The following is a 27,364-nucleotide window of genomic DNA, read 5'->3' on the forward strand; positions in this document are numbered from 1 at the left end:
AAAAGCACACGGCTGTGTCTTGTGCTGCACTAGCACCTCCCCTGTTACTGTTGCTGTGCCCCTATGGGTAGTACTCGTGAACGTGTGCTAAATCAATCAAGAGGCTCGTTTCGACAGGCTCATTTCGAAATTGAACATGCTTGTTTATTATCTCTGTTTGGTCCCAGCCAGTTTTAAGAGCTGTTTCCTCTGAAACTGATGACATCCGTAATTAAATGAGCTGAAACATGTGCTAGTCGGTGAAACAAGCATAGCAGTTTAGTTTTCTGCTGGAAAAATGAATGGATGGTTATCCGTACTAGTACGTGCACTCATGTTGACACGTTTAAGCCAGGCCGACTCCACCTGCCCCATCCCCTTCTCAGGCAAAATAGTTGTCCATTCATCCATTGGCTCATTGCAGCGTGAGTGTGACAAGTGAGAAATAGCCTTTCAGGTGTGGCCAGGAGAAGCCCGGCTTCTTTAGCAACTTGGCTGCGCCAGAACCATGCAGGAGACTCTTCTAGAAGTGTGTGCCCTGCGGGTTTTGCTGCTGTTGCCAGTGGACCGTCCCAAATGGATGGGTCCAGGTCAGGTGGCATTCACGGTCTGCTGCGTACGTGGCACTCCTACGGGGGTCGGTCACTGCTCCCACGCTCCTGTTACTTTGAAGGGGAAGAACGACGCAAGGGAGGCCCATTGCATGGCTGCCTGAAATGGTGATGACTGCACGGGAATCTTACACGTTGATCATGGCAGTGATGACTGGCGCACACCCAATGGGGGATTCCAAATGCTTGTGCACCCGCAAAACGCCCGTGTTCCCTTCAGCTGTAGGCGTGGCATGGCATGTTGGTCAGTGTTGCAGTGAACAGACTGAGAATGAAGCAAGCAAGACGTACCGTGGCACTAAGCTAAGGGCAGACTAGGCTAGAAAATTTCAGTATTTTTTCAAGATACCTGCATAAGGCTGAGATGTACTGAGCATTTACCAAGAAGCTAGATTTGCTGCAAGGTTCAACTTTAATAAAACGCGACTTTCGTTGATGCAACTCTGCTGTGATGCTTGGCTTCAGCCTCCAATTCTCTTTAAAACCTGGGATTTGGACGTGGTCGCCACTGCCGTTCTCTGGCGAGCTCCCGCTGTCGCTTGTGCTGCACCCTGGAGTGCTGGGGATGAAGCGACCTGTGCCCCCCCACATAGAGTTTCATGCTAATATATACTAGAGGAAAATCTGGCGCCACTATTTAGGGGAGCCACGCTTCAGCGAGCATTTCGCCATGTGTTGAGCAGGCACGTTTCACTTGTCCTGTGCATGGCTCATGAACAGGCTGAAAAGTTGTGCAGAAGGTTCATCAAATTTGTTTTGTTGTTATAAAATTGAACCTCCAAAAAGTTTAATGTGTCAGTAATTATGTAGAAGCTTCATGCACAATGAACAAGAAAAAAATGTTACCCTTTCTTGTTGATTTTGGCTTCAAGACACAAAAGAAGCCATATGGCTAGCTAAGCCAAGTAGGCGAGGAATGTCGCTACCGGTAATGGCGCCACCTACAGCGGCCCGCGACTGCGGCGACAAAGTTCCTTCTACCGTATATTAGTATGAAACTCTATGGTCCGCCGCATCCCGGTGAGACTGGGACGCCGCCTGGCGGTGGGATTGGGAACCTGCCCCTGCGTGACAAGGCTGGGCTTGGAACAACCTGGCACACTTGTTCGTCCCACCAACCTCCAGTCGTGCATCCCAAGAAGAACCCAAGTCTACTTTGAAGCCTTGATTCCATGGCTTACATTTTGCATCACACCTGCTCGCAAGCTTCGTGCAACTTGCACTCGCACAGCAGCTTGTTGGTAATTGATAGCTCACGGTTTTCACTTGGAAAATTAGGAGCACTAAAACAATGTCTGTTAGCAGCGTTCGTTAATGCTCCCATACATAGGAGGAGCAGCCACTGAAACAGTCGTGATTGTACTAAAATGTGCCTGTGCGAGTTTGCTGCAGACTCTGTTAACACTGCATGCAAAAGTGGAACGCTTCTAGCAGCGGTTCTAGCATGGTTGTATCTCCAGTGTGACACGATAGAATGTTGCTGTGGTGTTCTACATGAGACCATGCGCTCATGAATTCCAAGGACTCATGTGCTTCACCACGAACGTCCCCGTTGAAGCAGCCCTGGAGGGTTGATGAGTGGAAACTTTTCTTCTGTATTAGGGAATTGGCTGTAGTCAGCCAGCTTGCGTGTTCTGCTCCTAACAAACTTTAGTGCCTTCTCTCTCCCCTCCCCTGGTGGTTCTGGTTTCCATCCCTCCGTGGTGTCCTTTACAGACCTTGCAAATTTTCCTCGCCCAGTGTAATTTTACGTGATGTTCTTTCGTAATGTCAGCTGTTCTAGTCCCCTGAATTAACCTGAGACTCTGCAGTGCTTTGCCTCCACAAGTGACATGCCCTGCAGGCTGATGCACTGTTGTTCCACCGAAGTTGCGGCGGTGAATTTGCTGTTTGTGCACGAATGGAGATGTGTGCAGTTGTGCGCATGACAGTCATTCCAGAAGTGGGATAGCTATTGGCAAGGGTCAGCGCTTTACGTGTGTGTGATGGTAAGGTCAAATGCAGTCTGCGGACATGTCCCTTGTCTGCCACCGTGTGTGTGTGTGCGCCCCCCCTTTCCTGTTCAGGGGATCTTGGCGCCCTTGCTGCTGCAGCATTGGGTGGTGTGCTTCTTGCATTCGTTCACTTCTGCATGTTTTGGGGCTGCCACTGGGCCCTTCACATTTTGGCCAGTTGCAGTGCACTGCCCACCCACCCCTCCACGTTGCGCCTGTCCTCAGTGTGGCGTTTTGTGGGTGGCACCATTTTGCAACACTGTAAAGGTCTCGTCGGAGAAAGCTGGCTTCCTTGGTTGTGGGTGACTGTGTGGCACGCAGAGCCCCAGGGCAGCCAGGCCGCCCTGGCCTTTGGGAGGCAGCCCCCGAGGGGTGCGCGAGTGTCCCTTGCCTCTGTTTGGCCGCAGACAAGCCCCAGGAGCGGAGCCAGGCCAGCCCGGGGGCCGCCAGGCGTGGCAGCAGCGCCCTGGCCCAGCGGGGCTCCCCCAACGGCCTCCTGCCGCCCCCCTCCTCCTCTGCCGTCGACGGACCCTCCTCCCATGACCCTGCTGAGGAGCCTCCCGCAGCACCCTTCCTCCAGGCTGGTGAGCACCCGGCCTACTGGCACAGCTGCCGTCGGCTGCTGTGCCTCAGATGTGCGTTGCCTTCAGCGGACGAGGCCCAGTAGTCTGACTGTGGAGCATAAAATGAATGCTGCCCGGAGTTTCAGTGGAAGTGGCACAGCATTGCTTCAGTAAGAGCAGTTCTCCCCACTCGGGGCCATAGAGGAAACAGGTTGTCGTGCCCCTCTTTTGGCACATTTCCGGAGACGGCCAAAGAAACTTGGTGCTGTGAGTTGCACTCTGTTGTACAGGGTAATGCGCATTTTCTGGGAAAAATAGATTTATTGACCAGACTTGTACAAATGGTTAAAGTTCTTCAAAGGGTTCTCCCCCTGCATCAGTACATTTGCGGAGACGCGTCCACCACGCCTGGAAGGCACCCTGAAAGTCCGATGGGAATGCCTCAGGAACGTCGTAACATGCTTTGGGATGTTTTGCACCATGTTTCCCACGGTCACGCGGAGCGGAGTCAGGACTGCAAGTGGATGGGGTACCACCAGGCTGTAGAGGTTGGTAACGATGGACCAGTCACAGCGGAGCTTGACCGTGCCTGATGTCGGCCGTCACATGTGCGACCCGGCGTTTCAACCTCTTGAGCACCTCGGGGTAAAAGGCTGTGGAAAGTCTTTCCCCGCAGTGTGTTCTTCTTTCCCAGCTTATTAATGCCTGACTTGATAGTGCGTGGCTGTTCAAGCAAAGGCTCCATCGCGCCATTCTCTCTGCTCGCAGTGCTCGGAGCAAACTGGCGGCTGGTAAGCCCCGTCACATTTCCCGACCGGTTTTACGGCGCTGCCATGGATAGTCATGTCATGATAAAATCATGCACTTTACTGGATCTTGTACATGCAAGGGTGCTTTCCACTGCATATGCTTGTAAAGAGTGTTGGTCTCGAGTGTTTGTATACAGTTTACGCTCGTTACAGCGGATCCGGCAACAACAGACCATTTCTGTTGGTTTGTTTGGTCATTACGGACCCGGCTAGGGCAGACTATCGGCTACAACAGACTAAATTTTAGGTGAAAAATATTTCGACTGAATGTTTACAGCGGACTTCTGCGGGACCGGCACCCGATATGCTTTTTCATTGTTTAGTTTGGCAAGAAAACTGTTATGTCTGCCAACATTGTTAGCAGCCGGGTCACTGATGCAGCCAAGCCAGTGCCACTGGCCTTTTTTTTTTTTTTTTTTTTGTGCGACTAGCGACATCAGTAGCAGGGTAGCTTATTTCACTGTCAGACAAACTAAGCATAATTAGCGCTGTCAAACATGACGTAAAACAGGCCGGCATTGCCAGAAGTAGCAGGCCTATCTAAGCAGACGGTCCACTCAGCCGTCAAGAACAAGGCCACTGCCAATAAACACGACTCCGGTGAGATTGAACAACAGCGTTATTGAATACGCTAAGTGGTGCACCCGAAGTTGAGTCTGCCCTCGTCACAGTTTTTTGCAATATGTAATATGTAACTTTTATGTAATGAAGAACTCGAGTTCAGTAAAGTTCAGTCTTTCTCCCGTTGCATTCAGTGAGAAAGGTAAGAAAGGCCTTAGTGGGGTTGGTTCCCATCTATTGTATGCAATCTGCCATTGGCCATGTGCAGTCTGGTCAACTTTCGACTTCACAGCTGTCCATCGGAGGATTTCATATCAGCTGTGGCAAGGACCAGACTAAAATCGTAAAACATGTGGAATTTGCCTTGGGGGAACGTCAGGCAGTGATTCGATTTGCTTGACGAACGGTTTAAAGTAAACCTGCCTCGTCACGAAGGGATTTAAAAAAGCCTAGCTAATTCTGATGGCTACAACTGATTGTTAGAGTTGGTTAATAATTGTTCCTAGCTATATTGCTTTATTTTCTGAGCTTATCATGCGTCTTTATACACTTGACGGCATGCGCTAGGCCTTTTCCAAGTGCCAGTCAAACTACCCACTTTTGCGCTCATATACGCCCCCCTCCCCTTCCCCCCGGTCGGATACTGCGTGCTTCGGCTACAGCGGACATTGTTTTCCAGATTAATGCATGTGCTACATGGTTACTTTCAATTGACAATTGGACTCTCGCCCACAACTGCACCCTATCTATTTTCAATGGGGCACTCGATAGACAATTGGTTCAACGCAATCGGTTCAACGGCCTTCAGAAGGCCTTTGAAACATCCGTGTAGCACAGGCGTAAGAGGGTCCGTTGTAACGGATGTAGACTGTATGTGACACTTTGCTATACTTCTTTTCTCAATTTCTGTATAATCAAGAACGCCTAAACTGGACAATGGCCTTGGTTGGCACAGAATAAAAAATATGTTTCGGCTCCCGTACGGGGCCTTGTTCACCTTGGTTGCTTGCCACCCAGTTTGAGTCTGGAATCCACCACATTTTGTGAAATCCTGTGGACTGGCTCGTTGAAGTGGTGTTCTTGAAAAGTCCCGTGGCCGCATGCACTGTGCTCACGTCCCCCACCCCGTCGTTGTTGCTGTCTCGTTGCAGCAGAGGAAGAGTACGAGCCGCAGCTGTGCATGCGGACCAAGTCGCGGCTGTCCAAGACGCTGGAGGAGGCCCTGCACGATGCGGGTGCGCTGGCGTACCTGATCCAGTTTGCTGAAGAGCAGGGCACCCGGCCCCTGGTCAAGTTCTGGATGGAGGCACAGAGCTTTCACGCCTCGTGCCTGCTGCGCCGGACCTCCCCCGCGGCCACCCTGAACGGGGACGAGGGCAAGGGCCCGGGCGAGCGGTCGGCCGGTGACTGCCCGCACGCTGGCCACACCGACTCGGCCGGGGGTGTGGCCAGCAAGCGGACACCGCACGGGGAGTGTGCGTCTTCTGCGGACACTGTGCTTCTCCCGCCCTCTCCAGCGGCTGGTCCGCTGGGCAACGGGCACAGGAAAGGTCCCAGCCCTGACCGGAACCCTTACCGGAAGGGCCCGAGCCAGCGTCTTTCATCCAACCCGCTGGACCCCCCAAAAGCGGGGGGCAGCTCTCGCCGCTGCGGGGATCCGCTGCGGGCGACCTCTGCAGCCGAGACACCTGAAGTGTCGCCTGTCCGGAGCGCGGATTCGCCAAGGCCGCCCGGCAGTGCGCAGGGAATGGCAGCCACGGACGAAAGTGCACTCGCGGCGCTGTGTGGGGCTGTGCGGGGCAGTGGAGGGGACGGCAGGGAGCAAGTGGGTGCGCTGGAGGCAGCTAACTCCCGGACGCAGTTTGCATGTAATCTGAACGGTGGCCCCCCCGGAACACCACCGTCTGCCCGGAAGGGCACTGACAGCGACGCCCCCGGGGACCTGGACGCCACCCTGCGTCCCACTGGAGGAGGGCGACGAGACAGTGAGTAGTGCGCTTTGCTCCCTTTGCACCTGGCAGTGCGCTGTGCCACCACCCAGGGGGCTTTTCATTCTGGGCGTAGTCCCACCGTTATCGTCATGAACTCGAGGGAATCGCCGCTTTCGTGACCAAGGTTGTTTTTGGGTGGTCCAAGAAATATTTTTTTCCTGCCACAGAAAGTGACTGACGCTAATGTGTAGGGTATGAAATGATAGAGGAAGGATAGGGCTTTCCAACAGTGTTAATTTCAAACAGCAGGTTTATTACGAATATTATCCAAAAATGATCAAAACCAAAAGGAAGTAACAAGAAGATGATGAAAACATCAATGCTGCTTTGCACAGGGTAAACAAAAAAAAAGTGGAATATGCACTTTGAATGCAAGGCTCTTATAGAATAATACTGCAAATATGAGCTCTGTAAGTAGAAAAGTTATTTGTATACATATTATACAAAAATATAGGCCCCAGTGCCCATGCTATCGGGCAAAGCAGTTTCTTGACACGGTGAAACAAAGGTTGGCTCCACTGTGCAGCCGGCACCAAGGGGTCCTGCCCGAACGAAGTTAACACCCTTCTGGTGAAAACTGTGGCCTTTAGAACAGGCCGGATATGTTTACATCAACACGCGGCAGTGATAGAAGGACCCAAGGAGAAAGTGAAACTTGCCAGTGGAGACCTGATGACGTTCTGGGGCAGTTCCACACACTTTCGCCATCTCCCTCACGTCGTGCGTAGGAACTCTGACAGTAATAATCCCAGAAATCGGCTGAAAATGTCAAGCAGTGCCTGTTTTCAAAGCTACTTTATGATTTTAGGCAGTTTTATTGCCTTTGCGCACATTGTTTTAGGTTGTGTGGTAGTTCTACTTACCCCAGGACCATTCGCGAACAGTTTACAACAGTTTCGGTTTTGTTTCTGCACTGTGAAACTCATTTTTAGCGCTACTACGCAGTTACCCAACTTCAAGACTACCTACCATCAATCCTTGAGCGTCCACGACTGATCCTCGAACAAAGCATGCTTCTCCTGATGAACCTAACCCGATTTCTGCGATAAAAATATTAGATGCAATTCAAAAGATCACACCCAGTTGCCAGATATCTATTCCGACGAGGACAGCGCTTCAAACCGGCCTTAGACACTGCCAGCTGTTCGCCTTCCAGTTTCGTTTCCATGTGAGGGTATATCCGGGTGTCTAATGTTGCTGCTTAGTTGAACTGTCTATTCGGACGGAGTCTCCAATAAGTTTTTGTACTGTTTCATTTCAAAATGTTAGGTGGCGCAGCAATGGAGGAGGCTCGTTGTGCTGATCTTTTTTTATCGCGCTACAGCTACTCGGCCAAGGTTTGCACGGCACGATTCTAGCGCATCGCACCTCATTCCTGCAAGCAAGGCTATGATTGCGAGTCAGAAGGTGATAATAAAGCTCGGCTTTATGTTTTGAGAGATAACTGACCGTGAACGTCAACAAACGTCAACCACGGAGTTCCGTTTTCAACTTCATACGTTTTTCCCCATCGCGTGCTTGTCCCAAATATTGTGCTGGCTTAAGTGCAAAGTCAGTCACTGACGGGACAAATTGGTGCCTCTGATAATGTGAAACCTCCAAATTTCTTCAATGGAATCGCCCGAAATTGCAAATTTTGAATTGGAGGCTGGGCTTCACTGCATGACACGAGCACCGCGTGTGCTAACATTTTTTTTATATCTGAAAAACTGTTCTGCGCACGTCGACATTTTTCCTGGGGCATGTTTTTGAAATGTTTCCCTACAAAATGTATATTCTAATTTTTTTCTACTACTAGTGGTTTGTTATATACAACTCCTGTATTATCATTTTTTTTACATTTTTACAAAAATTTTAATTTTGATATTTTGTTTCACAACTATGATATCTAAAAACATTTTAAAAAGTGGTGTTATTAAAAAGACCATTAAATAATCTGCATTTCTTGTTCCTGTAATTAGTGCCTGACCAATTTTTTTAGCAGAAGAAAAATGTTTTCTTGGACCCATAAAAATCAGTCAATTTTCCTGCAGTCATGAAAGAAGCGGATGTATTACACATCGTGCAGGCTCTAATCATAAGCCGCATAACCTCTGCTGTACCTTACCACCGACTTACTCAGGCAGAGACAAAGCAGCTGGACACCCTAATCCGCATCGCCGTGAAGGCGGCCACAGGCATCCCCGTCTACACCTCAACGAACCTGTTATTGCGGTGGGGCCTGCATAATACCACGATGGAATTAATCGAAGCTCAAAAATTCAGTCAATTGGAAAGATCGAAGCGCACCCCTACAGGGAGACGCATCCTCCAACGTACTCGACGTCAGAACTCGCCCCTCGCTGGCCCAAACTCATACCTCCGGAACTTAGAGCGAGAATAACGGTATCGCCCATTCCCAGAAATATGCATCCAGAACATCATGCCACCAGGTGCGCCGCGCAGGCTAAGGCCTTGCATCACATATACGGCAGTAACCCCGACACCCTCCATACGGATGCAGCAGACTATGCAGCCATAAATGCCAAGGTGGCAGCGGTAGCCGACTGGAGGGGGAGGCGATAGCATCAGCCACCATATGCTCCGGGAACAGCATGGAAGCGGAAGAGTATGCAATAATAGCACTCGCTGTCAGCACTCGCCCTTCAGCAAACACAATAAATATCATATCCGACTCGCAAGACGCGTGCCAAAATTATGCGCAAGGACGTATCTCCCCGACCGCCCACCACATCCTGCAGCGAAACCGACACATTCCACCAGTCCGTCGGGTCTGGACACCTGGGCTTCCGGGTCTGCCTGGCAGTGAACCCTCCGGGCGCCAGCGGAAGACCAACCCAAACCAGGCACGACAGAAAGCATCCCACTCACATACACACATATACTACACTCCCGCAGGACCTCCGCTGCATGGCGCCAGCTACAAACTAGCACGTTTCCTAGCCTCTCGCTCCACACGCATTCTACCCTACCCAGACAGATGCCCATCCTGTGGAGGATACCCGAACCTGTATCACTCCACATGGGAATGCCCCATTGCCTATACCCAGCCCCTCCCCCTCCGGTTGGGAAGCCGCTCTTTCCAGCTCAGCCTTGGACGACCAGCGCGGACTGATCGACCGGGGCCCTGGACTAAGGGCACCACCCTCTGAGAGCTAAATAATCCGACTTTATATGCTACTACTATTTGCCGACTGTACTGAAGTGTGACAAATTGAAGTCGTCTGACGTGTCTGTGCTGCTAGCATTAGAGCCACTAGATGAGGTTTCACAGTATCGGCACTCTTTTCTGTCATTGTTGTATTCCGCCGACAGCAGCCATTGGTCGAACCGCGTCACGTGACACTTGTTTACCCCGGGAAGACCCATGGGTGCTGACATTGTGGTGCCTTTGTGTTGCTGCACACGCGCTCTTCGCTGAGTCGTGATTTTTGGAGCGCGGTGCAGCTGTATGGCACGTTAAGAGTGGGTTTTTAAGCCCCCAGACTGAGTAGCGATGCCGTGCTGCTCTGTACTGGGCTGTTTCAACCAGCGGGAAGGTGGAAAACGCCTGCATCGCTTCCCGCTGGGAAAGAACCATTGTGGCCTAGCGTAACATTACAAAGCATAGCTTAATTAGTGGCTCTAGCGCAACCTAGAGCCTATGAATCAGCTACGCTAGCGCAACCGAGCCTGACCCCACCGCACCGGCGCACTGTCTCTAAATCTTCAAAAAGTAAACACAGCTGTCGTGGTTGCCAAGCGGCGCCCTGACTAATTTCGCCCGTCAATGTCAGCCACAATAAGGACCATAAAGCTGGCCACCCTGGCGTCAGGCACCAAAATGGCTGTCGCCATGCGTCAGTGTCGTATTGTATTTAGTGGCTCTAGCTAGCATCATCCAGAGATTACAGCTCAGATACATCGGAATCTGTCACAACTGGCCTTTTCCATGGGGCATTTGCAATGTCACAACTGAAACCACATGCGCCCGACTGCGAAGGACCTATAAAAATCTTCCCCACAGTGGAAGAAAGAAACTCTCAAAAATGATGAAATTCTGCCCCTTTTACCCTTTGGATGGCATTAGGTGTCCGGAAGCACCGCCGAAGTTTGAATTTGTGTCCATCGATGGGAATAGGCGTGGTCACGAAAGTTTTAACCTGTGCAACTGTAGATTTATGGATGCGCTAAAGTCATCTTTCCCACAGTGCCCTTACCCCCGGACCTTCTGTTTCATGCTTGCTTTGCAGAGGAACGCAAGTATGCGATGGCCTCGGTTTAGGCCTAACGTCAAGCCTAATTGTGTAACTGTTGCCCACAGCTTGAGTGTGAGGCTGCTTGACTTGTTGCACTGATGCTGGTGTTAGTTCCTAGGGTTGGGTTTTGGGAGGTGGCCTAGGCAGGCCGCTGGGTTCGCACGTAGCCAGGACAAAGAACAGGCTTTGTGCACACACTTGAGTCATGTGCACCGCTGGTTCTCTCGGACTCCGCAAGGTGGTACTGGTTGTCCATACCTCTGTGAGCGCAGGACAGCAGGCATGCGGCGGCCTCGTTTTTGGCCTAACGCAAGGTCCAGTGGTGTAAATGGTATCCGCCGCTTGACGTGCAGCGAGTCTGACGTTGCTTGGTGGGACTACCTAAGCCACAGGAATGCATGAGCGAGCACTTAGCCTCGGTGTTTTCTGTTTTGGATTCGCACAGGATCCAAAACTTTCACAGGCTTACTACACACCCACACAGCAACACATACCCGTGTATTTAGGCCAAGGCTTTCTCAGTTTTTAGTTTTGTGCAAGGTCCCAGAACTTGCATGGTGGTGCCAGCGTAGCACTTAGAGGAGTTCCTTGCTAGAAAGTAGCTGGCACAACTGAACTGCCTTGGCCGTGTACCGTATTTTCCGGTCTATAAGTCGCACCTTTGTATAAGTCGCACCCCCCTCAAAATGATAGTTTTTCCGAAAAAAACGTATATAAGTCGCACCGGTGTATAAGACGTACCGGTATACAAGACGCACTTGTTAATTAGGTAAACTCATAGTGAATCAGATCGTTAGAAAGTGCGGCGAAAGTACAAGGTTGCTGCAGCCGCCGCCTGTGAATGCACCCCTCGGTAAGGAGGGCTAGACATGCATATACCGTCCAAAGTCTAGCCAGAACTAACTTCTCAAAAATGGTTTATTGATACACACAGATGGCGTGTACTTAGACGGTGTTTAGACAAAACCATCGAAGCCTTCTTCCGCAGACTCGCTAACAAATAATTCAGCAACTTCAAGTGGGAATTCCGCCAGCGTATCGCTATCGCCCTCCGACTCACTGATGTCTTCTTCGCCAACATCGTCACCACTCGCGGACCGGGTTGCTCTGGCCTTTATCAACCCGGCTACAATTGTTTTTGTAGAAATGGAGTCCCTAGAGTTGGAGACCCACTTGGCCACCTCTCCAAACGTCGTGCGGGTCTTGCGTGCTGTCGTAAATCCGCGCAATAAAGGTGTCATGGCGAACAGAAGTGACGCGAACGGAAGCAGCCCGAAATTCGAAACTTATCAGCAAGCTGTCATTTTAAAAATTAGCAGCACGTTTACCTCCTTCAGAGTAACTTTGTAATAATTTATAAGCTGCATGTTGTTTTTGCAACCCAGTTTGATGTTACTTTCAATTTATTCTGAAATGTAGTTACTGCGCATGGCAGAAAGTGACGTGCAGTTGTTGCAGGCCATTATGATTGTTTTTGACCAGAAAAGTTGCAAATTCACTGGTTTAACGTTCTGAAGCGACATATGGGCTATGAGAAACGCCATAGCGGTGGGCTTCGTATTCATTTAGACCATAGAGCTGTGTCTCAACGTGCGCTGGCCAGGCGTGGCCGCCGCGAACCGGATTTATTCAATACATAAGTTGCACCGGTGGATAAGACGCACCAACGAAAATCTCAGAAAAAAACCGCGACTTATACACCGGAAAATACGGTAAGTCGCACCGGTGGATAAGACGCACCAACGAAAATGTCAGAAAAAAACCGCGACTTATACACCGGAAAATACGGTAGACTAGCCTGCATTTTTTTTCCCTAATATATACAACGTAGTTAGTGCAAGATCTCGTATAGGATGGTAAGTTTAACCTGTGTAAGGTAAGTTTTAACTGTGCATTAGGTGGACGTGTTCACAGTGCTGAGCAAATTAATTTGCCACTGCTGATCAAAATGAGCAGCTTCTCTTTACTGTCATACCGTAAAAACCCGCGTATAATACGGACCCGCGTATAATACGAGGTGTAATTCGGGGAATGCAAAATCAGAAAAAAAGTTTTCCTCCACATATAATGCGAGGTAAAGAGCACAGAAAACATTTATTTGCACTGCAGTTACCGTCCAGTCATTGTCAGTTTTCGCTGGCACTGTCTCCCAACGTCCGTTCAGTCATCGTCAGGTTCGCTGCTGCAGTCTCCTGAAGTCGCCTTGTCGGAAATGTCTTCTCACAGAAAGTGGTCCTCAGTGCCATCAAGGGCGTTCGAGATGCTGCGTTTCTTAAAAGAGCGACTGATGAGCTCATCTGAGATGCTGGCCCACGCATCTGCGATCCACCAACTAACCACCGCTTGAGAAGCCCGCGTCAGCCATCCGGTAGCTGTCACTTACGGGTCTCCTGACCTCATCCACTCTTGGTAGCAGGACCTGGTGCAGTCTTTAAAAGGCTTGTTGATGCAAACGTCTAGCAGTTGAAGCTGGGATGTCATTCCTCCTGGAATGACAATTAGTTCGGTGTGGGGTTCGCGCAACAACTCCTTCACGAAATCGCCCAGGTGGCAGCGAAAGGCGTCCAACACGAGCACTGACGGAAACCCCCAACAGGGCTCCAGGCCGCCGACACCACATACTTTATCCAGTCAAGCACCAGTTGCTGTCTCCACCCGCGAATGCTGCCTTCGATGACGCCGAACTGCCGTCCTGCGGCGCAATTCCTGATGGTCTCGGCACATAAAATAACTTTTCTTTTAATTGCAGCCGAATACAGCCTTCGTGCACGTGACATCGTGATAGACTTGCGGTGAACGTGCCGACCCTTCGCGTGGTCAAAACAGTTAAAATGGCGCCGGCTGAGAGAAGCAGCAGCCAGCTAACACCACCGCAAGTAGGCGCACACTCCGCTGAAACCGAAACTGCAAATTTTCGGCTGAAAACTTTGGGATCCACATATAATACGAGGCCCAAATTTTACATGGTAAAATTGGGAAAAAAACCTCGTATTATACGCGGGTTTTTACGGTATATGGTGGTTAGTTGCTCGGCTTACCTAACTGGTCGGATCAAGGATCTTAGAGAGTGATGCAAATGTTGTGAAATCATTCTAAGGCACAAAGGGTGCTGCCCATGTTCTGTGCTTTTATCAGGTGGTGTCTCAGTTTGCTGCGTGCATGCCCTTCTGGGAAGGGCCTGAAAGGGTGGTTGCCCTCACACAGTTCTTCACACTAATGACTGTGACGTTAAATGTGACGGCACACTTGCTGGCCTGCACAACAGCAGTTCGCCTGATATTTACAAATTTGGCAGGCTTTCAAATTTTGTGCTATATATGTAACGTGAGCAGTGGCATGATTGGGGAGGCACCAAAAACAAAGCAACCAGTGTGTGCTGTCAATTCAAGCAGTGTGACCAAGCGCAGTCGCATAATCGTGCTTGCAGGCTGCATTTTTTGTCTGTAACTGCCAAGCTAGTACCTGTGGTGTTGCACAGGGCAGTGTGCGAAAGCGGCTGCAGAGACGTCGCTGTTTCATCCGTGTTCCCTATTTGTGAAGAGTTTTTCCGAGAGGGCCGTCCTTAAAACAAATGAAGCGTGTGTCAGTTTGCCACAAGTGGCACCCGCATTTGATCAGAACGAATGATGGTCAGCAGTCTGTTTGTTGTTGGTTCTGGCTACGCAAGTCTCTGTGGTCAAGGCTGGCTCACATCACTGAGCTGGCCGATGCAGGACTACGGTGTCTTCCTCCGTGGGCAAGTTTACGTTGGGGCTGAAGTGTTTGCGTGCTGTTCTCAGTTCTCTTTCTAAGACGACCCCACGTCCTGGCTGTGGCCGGTGGCACGTGCCTTGTTTTTCATGTCCGTGCTGGGGTGTGACTGTGGCTGACGTGAGGAATTGAGGTTGGATGACAGTCGAGGCCATGTTTAGATTGCCAGCCTGCATAATGTGTTCAGGAGCCCCTTGTGAACTTGACCAGTGCCATTCGTGGAGATTTCAGCCTGCCTTTGCATTTTCGGCAACTCCCACCTGCTTGTTGCATTTTCTTGCAACTCCCAACTCCTTGTTAAAGAATGCTGCTACGAAAAAGACAGCCTCGCACTGTGAAAGAGAAGAGGGCCAGGTTCAGCCAGAAGTGGGACCAAAAGTCGCCTCGTGGAGGAGAGTTTTGGAGCGTGGCCGGGAGAGAGGGAGCGCACAGCAGGTGATGCACACCCGGACAGCACCACAAGGAGTGTGCACTGGCTGTGTGCTGCAACTGCTGGGGTGGCAGCGAATGCCACCGGTCTTCATCAGGCTGTCAGTGCAGGGCACTTACTCTCTTGTTGCACTCGCAGGGCTCCAAGGGACAGGGGGGTCCTGTTTGTGGCCCCTTGTTTGTCGGTGGGGGTGCGGGAGGTGCCTCGCCGTGCAAATGTGCTGGGTTGCCGGGAAATGTGGCCACTGGTGGAGCAGTGCAGGCTTTCTTTCCCCCACTGGGCTCCAGACCCCTGGTTTGGTCACTGCAGCTGTGCCTTCCCAACTGCAAGCCAGTGCATGTGCGCCTTGAGGCTGGAACAGGAGGAGACCTGCACACGCTTTGGTGTGGGTGTTTCGATTGTGTGGGCTGCGATGTGAATGGGAAGGGCGTGAGCTCTGGGGGTGCCTGCTTGTTCGTTTTCTGGCAGCCGCAGTGGGCACTTCAGCTGCGGGTGTTTTTGAACGTGCAGCGAAGGCTCATCAATTCGAACCTCAGCAATTATAATTAATGGATGATTCGAACTGTACGATTTGGTCTGGCCGATTCTCCATAGAAGCCTACGTATTGAAAAGCCATAAATTCGAACGCGAGGGGTCTCCAGCACGGATAATTCGAACTACGCGCCGCTGCGCCGGCACCTGGGGGCCTGACGCGCGGCCAAGGATACGGCCCTGCTTCTTACACACGAGGCCGCGTTGCTTCCTGAAAGGAGACAACCAAGGAGAGCGAAGTTAAATCGGGTACAGGCAATCAAAACCCCCATGGCGGGTGTTTGGAAGGAGTTTCTCTGGGGACTGATGTGGGCACGTGCTCAGAGAGTGGGCGGGGCATCATTTCTGAGGTCGGGAGCACAGAGCCTGTCACTGCCATTCACCAGCAGGAGGTGGCCGCTGACGAAGCAATGACCGGATGGAGTGCTTGCAGTACGCGAAAAGGAGGCCTTCTGCTGCATTCACTTGCTAGAGCAAAGACAGGCTTCAATCGTGGCCTTTTACAAGCATTCAGTCGCTGACACGCTCCAATGGTGCACAGTCGCATTGTGCCTCTTTTGCACTCCACTTTCATTAGTTTGAGGTCTTGGTAATTCGAACTGAGCTGGCGTCCCCTTGCAGTTTGAATTAACGAGCTTATGCTGGCTTCGCAAAGGAATGCTGCGTCTCGCAGGTAGGCGGTCTGTGGGATGCCGCACTTTGTGGCACTAGCAGGCAACACTGTCTTTTCATCCCGGGTCCAGCAGTTGTGCTTGCCCACAGTCGGATTTTGAAACCGGTGCCAGTGGCTGCGGTCACTAACTCGAAGCCGGCAGTGTAGAGTTGGTGCCCCCTCACGCATATCTTGTAGTGCCTTTAATAAACAGCACTGGTGCACACCAGTTCGCCTTTCCGTCCCCAATAGACTGCACCAGTGCACACCTAGAGTCCTCAATAAAGCGTGGCACACCCCCTCTTCGTGATTTTGGGTTGCCCCCAACACGCAGTCAGCAGAGTGTGTGGGTGCAATTCCATGATGCATCACCATTGTCGCCTGGAATGCAACTCCTCCATCATCTGTAGGAGCTACGGCTCAAGCTTGTGCAGACGAGGAGGGAGGAGGAGGAGGAACAACTTTATTAAGGGGGGACGCGGCTTTCAACTTCGGAAAAATGACCAAAACATCGTTTTTTTGAAACCCACATATTCGGCTTCTATGTTTCCTATTCTGTGCGTCTGCAAAGTTTTTACGCTGAAAAGCGTCGCAAAGTGGCATAAAAAAATACTTTTGTCAGGCGCGGTGACAAACTATCAGCGCAAAAGGGCGAAAAAACGGCAATTTTCGGAGCGCTCTATCTCCGCAACGGTGCTACCGGGCGCGGCCATTTTGATATGGTTAGATCGGCCGAGCGATCGTCTTTCCGGTTCTGCTCGTCTCTTTTATCTTCGTTCATTCACAAACGCACAAACGGCAGAAAAGAAACGACGCACAAACGAAGCTAGAAATAGATGCTGAAGCGCTATTGGTCCCCGGTCGGGGCGCAGACCGTCGACCCTCCTGATTGGATGTTGCGGGCGCAACGCAAAATGGCGGCCGCCTGAGCTGCGTAGCGAGTGGATTGAGTTCATTTTCGCCGCTGCGCTCGGACGAGTTTCTGTTCAATCTGTGGTGTTCGACACGGACGTTATCGCGATGGGAATGCCAGAGATAACGAGCCGGATTACGGGAAGTTGTGTGGCTCGAAAGGCGGAGGTCATCGAACGCTTCGTGGGGCGCGTGACTCTACCGTCGCCAGACCCCGGAGGGTGACGCGGTGTGCGCGCTTGCGATAGCGGTTCGTGAAGTGAACTTTTAGTTGGATTTGCGATGTTTACACGCTTAGTTATTGCTGTGATTTGATTGTGGGCTCGCTAGCCTTGGGAAAGAAACAGTCGACGCGTCAAACGCTGCGGCGCGCACGGCATAGCCGACGCGCATTGGAGCATCACATGACTGGGCAACCGGTTACGATTGAACGCCAGTAGTTGTAATTAATGCCTGCGACGTTAGATTTAATCTTAAAAGCGACCTGACCAGCCATATCAGGTATAATCAAAGTTCGATATGTCGCGGTAAGCGTGCGCTGCGATGCGCGCGAGCCATATCGCCTTTCTTGCGCAACGTTTCCCGTGCACTTGTAATTTTCATGCAAACTGGTTTGAGTTAGTAATATAGGAATAAAAATATGCTCTCTGCGTTAAAAATGTACGTTACTGTGGCAGCATTTAACAGTGATTTTTTTAGGGAAATTATTGATACCATTGCTCAGGGCATACTGGCTGTGCTGCGAGAAATATTGGATGCCTTGAATGTCAAAAGTAGTAAAAAAAATATGCTCTTGCATTGAAGTTGGGAGTTATGCAGAATACTCTACCAAGCTTCAAAGTAGCTCATTTTCATCCTTGTGGTATGCAAACTTTTGGCAATGAACACCTGCACATTAGTACTAAGTTGCTGTGCCAGGCAAGATAAAACATAAAAAAAGCCAAAAATGGTCAAATTTAAGTAAAAAAAATGCTTAACTTGTTGCCATGGTGACAACACTGCAAAAGGAGGTTGTCCAGTGCGATACAGCCAACCAACTAACCATACTTTGCATTGAAAGCCCATTGAAACCCATCTCCCCTCCGTTTGGTTTGCAAAGGGGGTATGTACTCTTCACGGAGGAGCTGAAAATGATGTTTTCTGGAAAGAGAAAGGCTGTAAAAGGCACTCCAATTTCAAGGCAAGGCCTTCCAGAAGCCCCATGTTCAAAAGGACATGAAAGGCTACAACCGTGACGACTTCTGATATGTGAAACCTATGTTGCAACTTCGGAAGCCGTTTTCTCAAAACGTTTTTTTTTGCCACCTGTTTCGCTTGTACCAGGGATTTCTTCATGACCGCTGGGTCTATTTTGATTCCGTTTCTTGCATTACATTCCTTGATGAACTGTTCAGGTCGTGACACTTTTGGTTTTCCAGATTTGTTTTTTGTGATTTTTTTATTCAAATAATCGTTCACAGTTGACATGCCTGTTGCACAATAACCTCTAAAAAAATGAGAATAAAAAACATTGTGTTGTAAAAAAAAAATTCTAAAACTGTCACGACCTCGTCCATTCATTTGGGAATGCAAAGCACTTCGAACAAGTTTTCTATCGTGTTTTATAAGCCGCTCAAGCTCGGTACAAGCGGAACAGAAAGAATATTTCATACATAAAAAAGTTTTCAAAATATTACTTTGAAATTTTTATAGTGTTATCACAGAAGCATTTCCAGTTGCTGTGCCAATTTTCATCAAAATCCACAAAGAAATAAAAAAGTTGATTTTGAAAGCCACGTCCCCCCTTAAAATCACCGGCAGCTAGGACGTGGCCGCTACGTCGCGGAGACCTGCCTGGTGCGCGGGCCTACTCACGCTTCCGAGGTGGGGTTGCGTTTTCGGGCCGCTGGCGTGCTAGGGCAGCCTTCGCCTGCTGGACGGCCTGGATTTGTGCACTGCAGTCTTTAGCGTTCATGGCTTCTGTGATATGAGAGGGCATAGTTCCTTGCGCAGCCCCAGCAGGCTGTGTCCTGCAGTTCCAGAGTATATGGCTGAGTGTCGCACGCGCACTATCACATACACGGCACATTTCACTTTCGTATACACCGGGGCACAGATGTTTTGCAAGCACTGGGGTAAGGAGCGATTCGGTCTGTAATTGTCTGTAGAGAACTGCTTCTTCCCGATTTAGATTTGGGTGAGGTGGCGGACGTCGTCTTCGGGAAAAATTGTGTATATGGCAGTGAAAAAAATTTCCCCGCATTTCCCCGAGGGGAAGAATGTGAAAGTGCGAATGCAGGAGTTGAATTTGCGCGGTTCGGTAATGTTCGTGAAAGAGAGATCACACACACACACACAACTACAAAGAAAGAAAGATGCATTTATTCACAGACACCTATTTGTGTTGTCGTTGTACTTGATTGCTAGAGCGGATCTCAGCTTTGAAATTTCGTGTCAGTACTCCTTTAAGCGGGTGCATTAGCCCTTCTCACGCCCGATTCTTGGCCAATCTCCCTAAGTGGGTATGTGCTAAAGAAATTAGGACTCTTCTTGGCCAATCGCCCTAAGTGGGTATGTGGTGCGGACGGACGGACGGCGGTGGACGCGTGATTCAGGGTCGCTTAAGAAGTGCATTCGCACTTAAAACAGTGGGGCACTAAACAGAGGACGACGAAGGTAGAAATGAACAAGATATACAGGTGAAAAATGGGGGGAGGATGAGAGCTGTGATTGTGTGTGCCGTTTGTGTCTTCTACCTTATCCTCGTCTGTGTAGCGCCCCATTCTTTTCGCTGCATGCATTGTTGCTCACGAGGATGAATTGCTTGCGAACATGGCGATCCGAAAACTGGCCTGAGGAGTGGCTAGCGAGCGCTGATACATGCCCGGTAGAAACCTTGCTTACTCCAAAGAAGGCTGCATGTCCAGCTGGCAGGGGCATGAAGCTGTGCGTTTGTCGTGTTCGATTGCACGGTCACTGGAGTGCCTGAACGTTTCATCAGAGTGGAGGGCACAACAGGCACTGTTCATGGGTTGCTCTGCAGCACGTACACCTTGGTATTGCCCTCGGAAGATGAGCTGTTCTAAGCAGTTCAGTGTCGGACATGTGCGAGCGATATACGTGGCAGCTTTTGATGAGTATCACTGTGTGGTAGTCCTGTGTGATTGGCGCTGGGCAGTGTTTTCTTGGGAGCCCCTCTAATAGTTCAAAAGTAAGGGTGCTTGGGTGTTAGTGCTGGTGCAATTCAGTTTGTCCCCCAAGACTGCACAGGTTTTGTTTTGGGGCAACCCCAGTGTGTGCTTATTGAGGCCGTTGTTGGTCGTGTTTTTGTTGCACCTTTGACCTTTTACTGAGTGTGCTTCGTTGGAAAGCCGCATTCAGTGTGCCGAAGCTTCACCAGGCCAATGGAAAGCACCCAAGTGCGGCCTACTGATTTAGACCAGCTAGTCAAAACCAGGCTCAGCCAGCCAGGATCTGTAAGGGTGCATGGAAACCCCAACACATCCCTGCCTCCATCCAAAAAAAAGAGACTTTAACGCGTGCCTTTCCCCTCCTGGCTTTTGTGCTGCACTGCTTGCCTCTGAAAGGAGCATGAGGTCGTCAGTAAAATTTGGTTCAACTTGCAAGGGACATTGAGAAAAACACACTGGACACACACTGCTTGAGCATTGTAACATCAAGGACGCATAGGACTCGGGGCTGCTGGGACATAGCTGCTCTAGGGATGTTGAGAACCCACACATGGGTTGATGGTGCGAGATCCTCACATTGGGAATTTGCTTGTGGTTGGGCAGAACTTCTTTTCTCTGCCCGCACCAACCAAAGTGACGTAGTGCTGCTTTGAGAGTCTGTCATAACAACTGGGATTAGCGCTTTAAAGAACAAGACACACGTAAGAAAAGAACGGACAGGACTGGCGCTACTTCAGCTGATTTATGCACAAGCTACATCTTCGCATTTATACAATAACAGACTCGATCATGCACAGCGTGAACCATTTAAAGGACAACTCCCAACCAATCATCGCAACAATGCATAGATAACCACAGCCATTAACACTATGTCATACAAGATAAAAATTCCAACTCACAAGAGAAAAGAGCAACAGAAGTATCACTGACACAATCAGTACCATGTTTTTTGATATAAAAAGCCTCCAGTATTTTACGCGCGTTTGCATCATGGCTTCTGCCCAAAATCTGCCCAAAGCCGTGCGACACAATCCTTGCAGTTAGCGCAGTGTGCAGGCAAGTCCGCTGTCCCCCCATCCTTTATTGCCAATTCATGCTCACGTGCTCGATCATTAAGATGTAGCGAAGATGTAGCTTGTGAATAAATCAGTTGAAGTAGCGCCAGTCCTGTCTGTTTTTTTCTTACGTGTGTCCTGTTCTTTAAAGTGCTAATCCCAGTTGTTATGACCATGAACCAACTAGCCCGGCAGCAAGTTTTATTAAGCTATCTTTGAGAGTCTGGTTTGGATGTTGATAAAAAAGTGTTTCCTTTGTTTGTGGGGACTTACCTTTTGGTTCTGTGATGTCTGAGCTGTGAGAGGGGTCGGAAGAGGGCATTGCCGAAACCATGGTTGTGACCGCCGTGCTCCCTTGCCCTTTCACCCCCAGGCCTCAGCCAAGACGCCCTGCACATATTCAACACGTACATTGCTCAAAATGCACCGTTACCCATTGGCGTCTCGGATGACCTGAGGAGGCGCCTACAAGGTGAGCGCTCTTGTGCAAGGGCAGGTGCTGGACTGGGCCTTCTCCGTCCCTGGCTCACAGCCCTATCTTTGTTCTCTTCCTCGTGTTATTCGGCCCATGTGAGGGTGGGTGCAGGTGCTGTAGGATATCTTGTGCTTCTCCCTGTCAGGCAAGCAGAGGAGGGCAGGTAATTGGGCTTAGGTAGTTCTGATCTAGAGCTTTCTGGCCCCTGGAAATCACCACTGACTAATGAGCTGTGATGGTGGTTGGCAAGGGTGGGTTGGTTGCAAAACCAGGCAGTGCCGGAAAGGTGAATAGCAAAACTCCTGTAGTGGCACTCGAGGGTGGGAAAGAAAAAACAAACAAGGGGAAGATTGTAGAGTGCCCTGGCTTGTGATGTGCCACTGGGTCATCCAAGCGCTGCCGAGGCGTGGCTCCAGCTTCTCTCTTGGTAGTGTGCTTGCAGTGGTCCTGAGGTGTAGTGTGGGTGCGCATGTTCATGCGTCATTTTTTGGTTTAAATAAATAAACCTCAAACTTCACGGGCAACGCGAAATGATGACAGTAACTTGTTTGTAGAAATGAGCGCTCTTTTGGCATTGGATGACCGACGTCATGCATGAAAACGGCCGAGAAACGAGGTTACTGGGGCAGTGTCCTGCCTGCCTGGCACACACCTGGCCCCTTTAGTAATTTATGAGCGGCTAGGTAACTCAGGTAACGTGTGGGTAAGTCATTCTGGGACACCGTCGTGTCTGTCACACGAAAACTGTAATTTGCATAAACCAACAGCCACTGTGTCCACTTGGCTGGCACAATGTCCAGCAGTGTCCTGCTCAAAGGCTCCCACAGAGTGTCGTTCCCCCAGGGCATCGTTTTGACACAATGCACAGCTGACTGATGAGTGTGCCACTGCATGTTACTAAGAGTGCCTTGTTTTTATTCCTGTGGAAATCTGAGCAAAGAAATAAAAAAAGTGAGCGTAGCTAGTCACACTGAGTGGTGTAGAGAATGCAAACGTGATTGAGGGCTCTTGTGCGTTTTGGTGCGATTCAAGTTTCCTCTTGTGCGGGGGATCCCCGCACGGGGCACCTTGAGTAATCTTGGTTACGGTGAGTGGCGACACCGCGTACCCCGAGCCCCCCATACTTAAGCTGTTACCTACCGTGGCGAGAAGTTGAACGGTGAAGGGTTAGAAGCCGTGAACGGTGGCCGTCGGAGCCCTGGTCAAGCTCCGGCCGATGGGCTCCCTGTCTGTCTATCAGGCTGGGAGCTCCGGGACCTCTTTGACCATCAGGGTAACGTCAAAGAAGAAAGTACCCCAGTTCCCTGCTTTATACTATGTCGCATGGTATTTTCGAAACCCTCTCTTCCAAATGATCGGGCCCCAAAAAGGGCCCGCACCGATGTAATTTTCAAACCTCTGCCCAACATGAAATTTAACACACCGGACAACTTTCCTCGCTTCTTAGTGATACAATCTAAGAACAAGGAATCTCCAGTTACCTGCAAGTTGGTCTTCTTAATTGCCAAGTTCATTGAGAGTGTAGTTGGCGCGAACTACAAGGCAAAGAAGCTGACATCGGGGGACGTGCTTGTAGAACTATCTACTAAAAAACAATCTGATAGTCTCTTGAATCAGACTGACCTACTTGGCCTTGAAGTAGCTGTAACGCCACACCGGAGCCTTAACAGCTCGCAGGGCGTCATACCAGAGATGGACCTGCTCAATGAAAGTGAGTCTGACCTCCTCGAGGGCATGCGTGACCAGGGCGTTACTGCGGTAAGAAGAATAATGATCAGACGCGATGGCAAAGAAGTAAAAACGAAACATGTGATCCTAACTTTTGACCGAAGTGTCCTACCGGAGCCTGTCACTGCAGGCTTCCTTCATTGCAACGTATGACCTTACATACCCAACCCACGCTGCTGCTTCAAGTGCCAGCGGTATGGGCACAGTACTACCACCTGCCGCGGAAAACTGACATGTGCCAAGTGCGCAGGACATCATGACCCTTCAGAGAACTGTGCTTCTAACGTATTGAAATGTGCCAACTGTGAGCAACCCCACGCTGCATACTCTCGGTCATGTGCTAAATTCAAAGGCGAGAAAGAAATCATAAACATGGTCACCCAGAACATTACCTATCAAGAAGCACGACAGAAACACTCAATGTTTTCGCAAAGGTATGCCGATGCAGCTCGCCGGGGGGCGGAGTGGTGTCTAGTCACGGCGGCCACCCAGTACTGCGAAGCAGACTTGGTGCCGTCCCAGCCCCCCCAGGTGCTGCCCAAGGCAGCCCAACCATCCGACACGACACCTGTGGCGCCCGCAAGTGCTGTGTTAGCTGCGAGTGTGAGGAGTGACGGCTCTGCCGTCAATCCTCCTCTTCCGGCTGCCAGACTGCAGGTGGCCATGGACGTAGATGTGGTCGGTCCCACGACCACTTCTGTGTCCAACAAACAGTCGGGGACGGCAGGGGCTCCTGCCTCCACTTCGAACATATCCCGAGGTGGAGCCCGCAAGGACTCCGTCTCGTCACTGTCACACCACTCAGATGATGACATGGAGGTAACACCGTCTCTGCCAGTGCCAAAGGCGGAAAGAGAACAGCGCACCATGGCAGGGCGAGGCAAAAAGCCACCAGCCACCCGTGTCACAAGCCCAAGTCAGAACTGATAGATAGTATACATCCCGCCCGAGTCCTCATCTATACCAGGTAAAATCTCCTCCCTAAACATTTATGGTAGCACAAATAATTACAGAGTGGAACTGCCGGGGCCTTATTAAAAACCTAGATGATATATATGAAATCCTACACAAAACGCAATCAGCCATCCTATGTTTACAGGAGACACACTTGAAACCTAAGCACACCAATTTCCTGAACCAATACGCAGTATTTAGGAGAAACGGAAATAGCTGCACGCACTGGTCTGGTGGCGTAGCTATAGTTACGCAAAAATCTATCCCTTGCCAATCTCTTCAATTGCGTACCGCCCTAGAAGTGGTTGCAATCCGGGCAATTATTTTCAACAGATTAACAACAATTTGCTCACTATACATTCCCCCTGAATATCGTTTATCTAGCTCTGAATTTGAGTCTCTCATAGATGAGCTGCCGGAACCGTTCCTACTCGTAGGTGACCTGAATGCACACAGCCCACTATGGGGACCTGAACGCACAGATTCCCGGGGCCGCTTGATAGAAAAATTCCTCTTCTCATCCGGAGCTTGTCTCTTTAACAAAAAAGAGCCGACATACTACAACACTACACACAATACATACTCACACATAGACTTGGCGATCGGCTCTTCTGTCCTCTTTCCGGCTGTTGAATGGGAAGTGGACGACAACCCCTATGGGAGCGACCACTTCCCTGTCATCTTGAAAGGCATTGATAAAGCCCGTAACAGTTCCATCTGCCATAAAAAGTTTAAGGAATCTGTTGCTGATTGGTTAAAATTTAAACAATTATCTCAGCTTTCATACACGTCCTTAAGCTATTTGGGCATTGACGAAGCCTGTGAACTGGTGACTGCACACATTCTTCATGCTGCCGAGGGCTCAATTCCGCAAACATCTGGTGCCACACCTAACACTAGGAGGCCGTGGTGGAATGAAGAGTGTAGGCTTGCACGGCAGGCTCAAAATAAGGCGTGGGGTGTCCTTCGCAGGTACCCCACTACGCAAAACTTGATTTCCTCTAAACGTGCAAAAGCACAAGGAAGACGCATTCGCCAGCAAGCAAAAAGAGATAGCTGGCGCTCTTTCGTGACTTCTATCAACTCGTACACAGATGCAGGCAAAGTATGGAACAGAATTAAAAAGTTTAATGGACGGAAAACACACACCCTACCTTTGGTCAACAGTACAGGCGGTACCCTAGAGGACCAGGCAAACACACTTGCGAAATACTTTTCATATGTATCGAGTTCTGCTCATTACACGAATGCTTTCTTACGACAGAAAACATCTATGGAGAAGAAACCGATTCGTGATAACAAAAGATCTGACGAACCATACAACACTGAATTTTCCATAACAGAGCTTTTGGTCGCCTTGGGAACATGTAAGGCTTCAGCACCTGGGGCAGATAGTATATCATACACAATGATACAACATCTGCACCCAGAAACTCTCCGAACACTCTTGCACTTGTTCAACAAAATATGGGCGGCGGGATACTTTCCGAGAGCTTGGAGAGAAGCAGTTGTAGTTGCCGTATTAAAACAGGGGAAAGATGCCTCACTACCTGCCAGTTACCGACCAATAGCTCTGACAAGTTGCTTAGGAAAGGTTTTTGAAAAAATGGTAAATAAGAGGCTAATCCATTTTCTTGAATATAACGGCATCCTGGACAGTTGTCAGGCTGGTTTCCGATCAGGTCGAAGCACAACTGACCAGCTAGTTGCCTTTGAGTCGTATGTCAAAGATGCTTTTATCCACAAACAGCACTGTCTTTCTGTTTTCTTTGACTTAGAAAAAGCATACGACACAACTTGGCGTTACGGCATACTACTTGATCTCAAGGCATTCGGTGTGTCTGGACATATGCTAAACACTATTGAAAGTTATTTGTCGGAGCGGACATTTAGGGTAAGAGTAGGGACAGTGGTATCAAGAACATGCATACAAGAAAATGGGGTTCCCCAGGGTGGAGTATTAAGCTGTACTCTGTTTATAATTAAAATGAATTCACTTGGGAAATCGTTGCCACCCTCAATCTCCTACTCAATGTATGTTGACGACGTCCAAATAAGCTTTAGGTCATGCAATCAGTCCATATGTGAAAGGCAGATACAGTTAGGTGTGAACAGGCTTGCAAAATGGACGGAAGAAAATGGTTTTAAATTGAATCCTCACAAAAGTACATGTGTGTTATTCACAAGACAGTGTGGAATTCGTCGAGAACCCGATGTCACACTGAACGGAGAATGGATTGCTGTCAAGAAAGAACACAAGTTTTTAGGTGTTGTACTTGACGGAAAACTAACGTACGTACAGCACTTAAAGAAACTCAAACAAAAATGCCTAAACACCATTAACATTTTAAAAGTGTTGTCACATCAGTCTTATGGTGCTGATAAAGACTGGCTTCTACGTCTCTTTGTGAGTTTAGTTAGGTCACGTATAGACTATGGAAGTGTAACATACGGGTCCGCGTCTAAAACTGCCTTAAAAATGTTAGACCCAGTACTACATTTGGGCCTTCGCCTTGCCTCTGGAGCCTTCAGGACAAGTCCAATCCAGAGTCTTTACGTAGAATGCGACCACTGGTGCCTAGAGCACCAGCGTGCTTATACAGCACTCCTCTATGCTATTAGGACAATGTCTATGACGAATCACCCATGCAATTCTATTGTGAATGACATCTCGTCCGCCCATTTGTATTTAGCGCGCCCGTCGACCCCTGCCCCTGTAGCCTTGCGTGTCAAAGGCCTTGCAGAGGAGATAGGGGTGTCTTTAGATGATGGCATAAAAACCTGTATCGCCGATATAGTCCCACCTTAGGACATGTCAACTATTCATTGTGACACATCCTTTAAACAAATTGACAAGCGTCGTGCACCCCGCGAATTGATTTTACAGCATTTATTAAGTTTACAACACAGATATCCATGCGCCTCTTTTTACACAGATGCTTCCAAGTCTTCTTCTTCTG

At 49.7% G+C, this 27,364-nt stretch overlaps 1 protein-coding gene across 1 annotated transcript in view; it reads left to right on the top strand.

Moving 5' to 3' along the window:
• Positions 1-27,364, top strand: part of Pkaap (A-kinase anchoring protein pkaap) — a 61,837-nt gene that overhangs the window by 1,640 nt on the left and 32,833 nt on the right. Inside the window, exons 2-4 of the mRNA XM_077695299.1 lie at positions 2,992-3,168; positions 5,669-6,502; positions 21,621-21,719. Coding sequence (XP_077551425.1) covers positions 2,992-3,168; positions 5,669-6,502; positions 21,621-21,719 — 1,110 coding nt within the window. The remainder of the gene's footprint in view (positions 1-2,991; positions 3,169-5,668; positions 6,503-21,620; positions 21,720-27,364) is intronic.

Source organism: Haemaphysalis longicornis, unplaced genomic scaffold (genome assembly GCF_048455015.1).
Source record: "Haemaphysalis longicornis isolate Haplotype H1 unplaced genomic scaffold, Haemaphysalis longicornis Haplotype H1 scaffold_14, whole genome shotgun sequence".
NCBI lineage: Eukaryota > Metazoa > Arthropoda > Arachnida > Ixodida > Ixodidae > Haemaphysalis > Haemaphysalis longicornis.